General features: G+C 46.8%; 1 protein-coding gene across 1 annotated transcript; it reads left to right on the top strand.

Moving 5' to 3' along the window:
• The first annotated feature begins 449 nt into the window (after positions 1–449).
• Positions 450–4,182, top strand: LOC123150304 (putative ubiquitin-like-specific protease 1B). Its single transcript, XM_044570160.1, has 10 exons — positions 450–1,265; positions 1,367–1,561; positions 2,020–2,157; positions 2,267–2,607; positions 2,731–2,902; positions 3,004–3,102; positions 3,199–3,330; positions 3,438–3,538; positions 3,637–3,814; positions 3,910–4,182. The coding sequence occupies exons 1-10, from the start codon at positions 1,128–1,130 to the stop codon at positions 3,964–3,966; spliced, it is 1,551 nt and encodes a 516-aa protein (XP_044426095.1). The 5' UTR covers positions 450–1,127; the 3' UTR covers positions 3,967–4,182.
• The last annotated feature ends 3,783 nt before the right edge of the window (positions 4,183–7,965 follow it).

The raw sequence follows: 7,965 nt of genomic DNA, 5'->3' as shown, positions 1-7,965 counted from the left end.
CCGGAGAATACCGAGTCTTTGGTGCTCCTGGTACTCGTGCTTGGCCTTGGCGGCTTGGAGGTGGAGGAGCGGTGAGGGTTGCAGAGGCGCGGTGAGTGGTGGTCGATGGCCCGGCCGCTGCTGCTGCCGACGCCGTTGCTGGTGGTGGTTGAGGCGATGACGGAGCAGAGCGGCGGCGGCATGTAGTGGATAGGACGTCGGTGTTGGGAGGATGTGATTGCTTTTATGTTTTAGATCTAGGGGTGTATGTGTTATTATTTTTGCTAAATTATTTTTTACAATTTGATCCCACTTATAAAAAAGTGATTAAACGGATATCATTCTATCAGTGCTTTTTGCAACGATTTAACAAATTTTTGATGTTTTTTACAACAGATTAATGAGTTGGTGGTTTTCTACCAACCTAGCCGCAAATGTGATGGTTTCTTACCATTGACCCCCGTGCGGCAGGCCTCCTCCACATACAAACGGACGCCGCGCCCCCGCCGTCTCTCCATGGCGCCGCCCCTGCTCCTCCCTTTCCCCGCCCTTGACCGACGCTCACCGAGCTCCCCACAGCCCCCATGGCGCCGCCGCTTCCTGCTGGATCTCCTAAACAGTCGCGGGCTGGGCGGCGGCGCCACCCCCGGATCTGGAACGGGCTGGGCGGTGTGAACAGGAGCAGCGACGGCCGTCGCTGCCTCTAGTCGGTTGGCCGGGGGCGCGACGTCCTCCGGTAGTTGACCAGCGCGGGGAAGTTGGCGGTTGGTGGCGGACGTTGCCGGCGATTTGAACTACGCGATAGCTTATCAGCTGGACCAGGTACTCATTATACATACTCCTATTAGAAAAGGGAGGAAGGTGGAACGAAGCAGAAATAGCATCAGCTCCATGTCGTCATTATGTGTGCGTACATGGAAACGATGAGAGAAATCTCCAACATGTGCGGCCTACCTTACTACATCATGTCGTCACTATGTGTGAAGACCCACCGCTTGTCCGCAGTAAGCATGTTCGTTGGTTCAGACTCGATCCGCCTGCATATGCAATGTTGTCATGGTGGCAACAGGATGTGATGGTTGTCAAGCAACACGTCAACCTTAATTAGCAAGCCGCCTAGCCAGCATGAGGACTGACATCTTTTCCCCATGGAGTGTCTCCGCCTGACGTCCGTTTCGGGCGCCGCATGCGGCAGGCTGCAGGCGGCGGCGGCGGCCGTCGCTCTCAGGACAGCGGCCAACTCTGACGAGCTCCTCGCCCGCCTACTCCATCATGGCAGAAACCTGGTAAAACTCGTGCAGATACACTTTTGGCTTTTACTGTTAATTCCTTGTATCACTCTCCTCACACTAATAGTTGGTATATACACATCTTTAACTTAATCAAGGTGTTGGACAACACTGACATTCAGCAACCAGATGATGCTGCTGCTGAAGCTCACTTCTTCCTTCCCAATGCCAATTTGAAAGAACCTGCTGAGAAAATGGTCAATGTCCACAGACCTCTTTCTGATCTTCACCATGAAATGGACGATTTCTATCCAGTTTGTTCTGTGATGCCCAGCCAGAGTATTACTGACAAGGTTAGTCTATATTGTACTCCCTCCGTCCCATAATTTAAGACATTTTTTGACTCTAGTATAGTGTCAAAACACGTCTTACATTATGGGACGGAGGGAGTATAATTTATTAGCCAGCAAGGTTCAATTTTATGAAACTATCTGTCACTTTTATGTTAAGAAGCTTTGTTTGCGCATCTCCTGTATTAAATGTGTTTATTTCTGGATGCTTTATTTTCCGCCTGTTCAGTATAAGTAGTCCTAATTAATTTAAGCTTTATAGTATATATGCAACTTCTGTAAGGTTGTCCACTTATACTAGGTAATCTAGGTCTTGGTATGAAAAATTATCTCCACTCTCTATTCTTCCAGTTCTGTGATGCCGATGAGTCTGAATATTTACCTCCAGTTTATTTAGAAGCTAGGTTTGTCAGTTTCATTTTCCATTCCACTTGAGATCTAATTTTGTTCCTGGTGCGCAGAATCACAATGTCATAGTTACTCTGGATCACTCTCAGCAATCAAATGCTAATCCCTCCGGTAAAAAATGTGTGATAATTACGAGCAGACGTTTCACTTCCCCTGTTTCTGCTGCTGACACAACTGCAGAAGCTCCACTTGTAAGTCATTTTTATTTGCTAAAAAAAATCTCTGAGCTGTGTTGCTTTCCCTCTGCTGATCATGACATGACACCATCATATTAACCATATTAATATTTTTCTGTTGCAGTCCAATGATTCTCCAGATGTGCAGATTTCTGATGAAAGGAAGTTCGACGTGAGTTGCCGTCAATTGTGTAAAAATGTCGATGATGATTCTAATAGCATTATCAGTTCTGCAAAGTCTCATGACAATCGCTCTTCCGATTATACCCCCGCATCCAAAGTTCAGTATGTAATCAAGGTTAGCACTAGTTCTTCTAGAAGAAAGAAAACACCTCATGATCCGAGGAGAGTTCTTCTCTCATCCAGTCCTTCTGTCCCTGAAACAAATCGATTTCCAGTCTCTGCTCTTGAGAGGAGATATTATGCGGTGTTTTGCAGACTTGCACGGAGTGAAAGATATCAGTGGTATATATGCTCTTTCCTGTTTCATTTCTGTAGCTCAATTATTGTTCTTCTGATTCTGCATTATGCAAAAGAAATACTTCGCTGCATCGTATTAACATTTATATTCTATCTTTATGTGAGCAGCATGACTGCCATTATATATCGCAAGGTCCGCTGCTCCTACCTCTCTCTTGGTCAGTCATTGATGCCAGGGGGTCATGTCAATAACTTTCTGATTTCTGTTTTCTGCCGGAAATTGTTTGATGATTGCCATCCATCAGTTTCTAAAAAACATTACTTCTTCTCTTATATTGGGGTAATAATTCTCTTCATTAGAAGCTCCATCTGTTTCCACATATATACGTGCCAAAATCTGTTTTGTTATGGTTTGGCTGCTGATTCTTATATATTTTGCAGGAAAACATTCTAAAATACAATAATAAAGATCAGTTTAAACTCATAGAAAATACTTTTAAAGGTGCAAGTCTAGTAAAGAAAATTGATGCATGTGAACTGGTATGGTATTTTGTTATTTCTCTTTATCCTAGTTCTCGTCTCTTATTTTAGTGTAATATATGAACTGGTTCTTACAAATATATTTTCCGGTTGCAGCTATTCTTTCCTATATGCCATTGTAAGCACTGGTTTTTATTTGTTGTCGACCTGCAAAACCGTCAATTTGTATTTATGGATTCCTTGTTCCATAAGAAGTCTCGTTATCAAGTTGTGGTCAGCGAGATGCTTGTAAGTAATTCCATTTGCAAATCTTCCTCTTTGTTTCTTCACTTAGTTTCTTTAGTATGTTCACCTTCAATGTTTAGTCATGTGAATGCTGATGTTTTGTAATTTAGGTTGGTAATTTCCAACATTTGTGGAAGGAGATAGTTGATCCAGAGTATATCTTCGATAATTTCAGAATTGTCTATCCTGATATGCCAAGACAAGGAAACGGGTAAGGCTAACTACAAGCAGGTGTTTCTTGATGTTCATTGCCAGACATTTGTGAAATATATTTTCTTGTATTGATGTTTCTGCTTTCTTTGATTTTAGGAATGATTGCGGTGTCTTTGTGATGAAATGTATGGAAATCTGGACTCCTAGAGTTGTTCTTCATGATTATTTCTCAAGAGTCAACATTCCAAATATACGGATACAATATGCGAATCAGCTGTTCTTCAGTTCTAAGAATGCCGCTGATAAGTCTCTGGTAACACATTTCCTTCGAGAGGTAATCCTCTTGTTCTTCTTTTGGCCACTTCGGTTTTTCCTGCTAAGTATGTCTGGCTGATGTTTACTGATGCTCTGTTCTGTCCTTTTCTGCAGGGCAAATTTCATCGTGTCAGAAAGAGTGTAACTTCAGAGTCCAACGCGTATCGGTAACCAGGACAGAGGAGAAATAGATATTGTTTCATAGACGAATGTGTCTCAGTAAACAGGACATAGGAGAAATAGATACTGTACTAGGACCATGCCCGCTTGTTGCCGCAGAAAATTGTGATTACGTTTTCATTGATGGTTTTAGCCAAATTAGTTGTATGTCATCTATTGTTATGGTGCAGTAAACATTGGCGAGAAACAAAGAATGACATGCACCTAGATCGAAGATTGAAGACAACAAAGTAGTGCAGCAAAGTACATTCCCGAGCCCCCCCCCCCCTCCCCCCCTCCCCCTCTCCTCTCGACCGCGACCGCGCCGCCCCCACGGGCGGCCGGCCGCGCCTCCCCCCTTCCCCGTGAGCCCTCCCCCTCTCTCCACCTCCTCCCTGCCGCCGTCGCCGGCGCCCGCCGCGGGCCTGGCTCGGGCGACGTTGGCGGCGGCGGCCCCTGGCCCTTACCCGTCTAGGGTTTCTCCGGCGCGGGACGGAGCGCTCCGGGCTGTGTCTTCAGGCGGCGGCGGGGCTGCGCGGCGGCGCGGGCTGGCGGCGCACGCCCGGCCTAGATCTGGGCCTGGGCGGGCCGGCGCCTGGCGTGGCGTTGGCGTGGCCATCAGGAAGCGGTGGCGAGCGGCGATGATCGGCGGGGGCTGGTGGCATCGACGCCAGCCTGCTGCAGCATGGCCGGCGGGGCTTAGCGGGCCCATTTTCTGGCCTGGCCGGGCCAGGGGTGGCCTGGTATGCCCCACTGCCGTGTCCGGACGGCTACCGTGACGGTGTCGGAGGCGCGAGCCTCCCGCACGACGGTGGTGGAGGTGGTTCCCTCCCGCTCGGCCTCGGTGCTGCTTCTCCCGTCGCTTGGATCTTCTCTCCGGTCTTCTTGGCCTCATGATGGTGCTCGCAGCAAGACGGCTTTGGTGGCGGCGCAACCGTGATGGCGCATGGTTGGGCGGTGGTTTGGCTGGTCAGCTCCGATTGGCCGGTGGGGTTTGGCGTGCGGGAGAAATCCTTGCCGGTTTGTCCGGCTCCGATGCGGTGACACCGGCAGGTGCCACTATCCCTTCTTGGAGGGTGTCGGGAGTACCTATCCCCCACCTCCCTCCGCGTACTGAGGGAAACCCTAGGACTTGTCCGGGCAGCAGCGTCGTCGGCGTCGCATCCCTTCTTGGAGGTGCTGCTTAGTTCGCGGTAGATCGGAGCCTCGGGCTGTGGTAGTTTGTATCCGGAGGACGCAGCGGTCGTGGGTCTGTCGCGCTTTGTCGAGCTGCCGTTGTTGGCATTTATTTCTTTTTCTTTTTCTTTGGGCTTGATGTGCTGCTCGCCCCAACATTGCAATATGTATCATGGTGGTTTGTTTTGGAATACAAAGTGGGGGAAACCCTTTTTCGGTAAGTACATTCCCAGTCACCAAATGAAGAATCTGTGGCCGCCTGAGTGTGGTTTCCCAGCTCCTTAATATCCATTAAGCATTCATCTGATCATTCGTGCATCGCATTATTTCACTTACTCTATGCGCCAATGTTTGGTGATGCAACTGCAAGATCCGTTGATGCCCAAGTTATTACTGGAAGCTAGAAAATGGCAGTTCATGGAGAAGATGCTGTAGGGATTTTAGACAGTGTTACTGGCACATGTATTAAAATGGGCGTTCTGTTTTGTGAGCTCTAAACCGGTGCCATACAGTTACCAATCATGTGCTCTGAGTGTTTCAAATCCAGCTAATATGACTTTACATATAGTGAATGCAACCATTGAAATCAATTTGTAACCAGTATGCCTTGTCTTTCCCCAAAAAATTTCAGGAGGCATATGCACAAACGTTTGGATATTTATGGGTCCAGATTTTTCCGAGAGAGTGATGATAAATAGTACTTGTAAAATTGTGCATATTGTACGCAAAATATGCAAAAAAAAAAGGAAGGCTATGTTGCATAATCATATACAGTATAAATCAGATTGGGCGTTTTTAGGAGAGTCCAACAAAATGGTGGGTTTGTTGTAAATGGTTACTTACTGAGTCATTTGATCATTTAGGGTCGTATAGCTTCCAGTTTCTACAGCTTTCGGTCACAACTTATAAGATGCTGCAAAATGCAATCATGCAACAGTTCTTGATTTAAAGAGAATTGGAATCCTCCGATCAACCATGTCCTTCATTTAGTAATAGGCATGACATGGACCACTAGAGAGTGATTTTCAGCTACTTTGTCCTACAGTCCCAGGACTTTCTCGGTGCAAGCCATAGCTACCATCCTTATAAGTTGGGGGAGAGAAGTTAGGGTACGTATTTCTTCATAACACAACAAATACACAACTCACTTGTGAGTAGAAAGTGAAGGAAGATGCATATTGATGATGCTTATCTTGGTGTGTTTCCATTGGTGCCAAGCTAATATATTCACACAATGCAGTACAAGTTGCAAGATTAGGAGTAGGAGGCATAAGGGATCGCAAGGCTACAGCTCACATCCTTGTGGGCTCCTCGGTACCCAGTAGAAGTTGCGGTGCAGCTTCAGCGCCTCCTAAGCTAACTGCTCTTCCTACAGTTCGGCATCCTCCGGATCCACAGGGACACTCTGCTCTTTGCCATTAGTGGAAGTGCGGAACAGGAAGATGGGATCCGACGAGTTCAAGACGCACCACCTTGTCGCGTCGAACCACCGGATGAACACATCAAGCTATGATGACATGTTGCTTTGCAACATTAATCACCAACTGGAATCTGTCATGTTAGGCCTCTGGCACCACTTATTTACATTTTGGTAGCTAGTTTTACTTCCTGGAGTGGTCTATGAGCTGATACGTATGCTTTGGCTTCATTCCAGTAATGGAGCCCGGGAGAGCAGCGATGTTACTCTAAAAAAATGTATCTATCTATGAGTGTTTGCCTACATATTTTTCAAAACTGGCACCTCTGAAACCCCATCCAGTACTTAATTACCAGCTACCACTTGTGGCCTGTGTGTACAGTGCCATTTTATTTAATTACAGATAGTTCACGAAAAATGTGAAGAGCATGCCAGATTTGTGCTACCGCCGTAATGATAAGAGATCTAATCTAGATGGTTGTGGTGTTTAACTTCGAGACCACAACAACGATAATTGCCGTATTGTTGAGTTGCATAACTGGAAGGGCCAGCCTCTCTTTGGTTCAAAGGATTTCCATAGGAATTTTGGATGATTTGTTTCTTAGAAATTTTTCTAATGCTTGTCTGGTTCGTAGAACCATGAACCATTATAACTAAATATACTTCTCTTAATATCTAACCATGCCACCATGCATTTGAAACTGCGTACTTCAAAAGGCAACCATGCATGCAACTTATATTGAATATGTTTATTCCAACTATGTGGATCTTAATTAGTAATCCAACAATATATTCATGTTCCGTATGACCAAATCTCATTTAAATATATTGTACATGCCTACCTTCCTTACAACATCATGTCGTTACTATATGTGAAGAACCACAACTTGTCCACAGTAAGCATGTTTGTTGGTTCAATCTTGATCCGCCTGCATATGCATCAGAGTGGACCGGACCGAACCGAGCAGCTTCGTGGTCCTGTTTTCAGGGACCGGACCGGTGGTGTCAAAGCATGGGCCGGACCGAGAGGACCGGACACGGCGAGGTGATAGTGACATGGCGTCGGCAACGATGGCAATTCACAACTACGGGTCCTGATCAAAGGGGGAAATGAAGGGAAAATATACGTTGACTCCATCGGTCTGATGAGGCTACGGAAGTAGTGACAGCGAGGTAATTGACGATGAACGGTGGTGCCTGGACTTGGAGCTGGAGGATGATGGCGACGACTTTGGGGTGAATCTGGCAGAGTTCTTGCGTGGGGAAGGAAACCTAAAGGTTGCCGACCTCCTAGACAAGGTTGTTCGTTGCGGGCAGGCCGTGGCCGTGCATGCTCTGCTAGTGGTCTGCCTACACCCAGCTGTGCGTGCGCTGGCGCTCCATCTCGAACGTAAGGTGTCACCGGGGAGGAAGGGGAA

This window comes from Triticum aestivum, chromosome 7A, assembly GCF_018294505.1.
Source record: "Triticum aestivum cultivar Chinese Spring chromosome 7A, IWGSC CS RefSeq v2.1, whole genome shotgun sequence".
Classification (NCBI taxonomy): Eukaryota; Viridiplantae; Streptophyta; class Magnoliopsida; order Poales; family Poaceae; genus Triticum; species Triticum aestivum.
Note: the sequence above shows the minus strand (reverse complement) of the source record. Positions and strands in the feature narration are given on the sequence as shown.

Excerpts from the sequence above, each read along its gene's own strand:
- LOC123150304 (XM_044570160.1), top strand. The coding sequence starts at position 1,128 with ATGGAGTGTCTCCGCCTGACGTCCGTTTCGGGCGCCGCATGCGGCAGG. Across the intron at positions 3,103-3,198 it reads AAATTGATGCATGTGAACTG|CTATTCTTTCCTATATGCCA; the intron begins GTATGGTATTTT and ends TTCCGGTTGCAG. Across the intron at positions 3,331-3,437 it reads TTGTGGTCAGCGAGATGCTT|GTTGGTAATTTCCAACATTT; the intron begins GTAAGTAATTCC and ends TTTGTAATTTAG.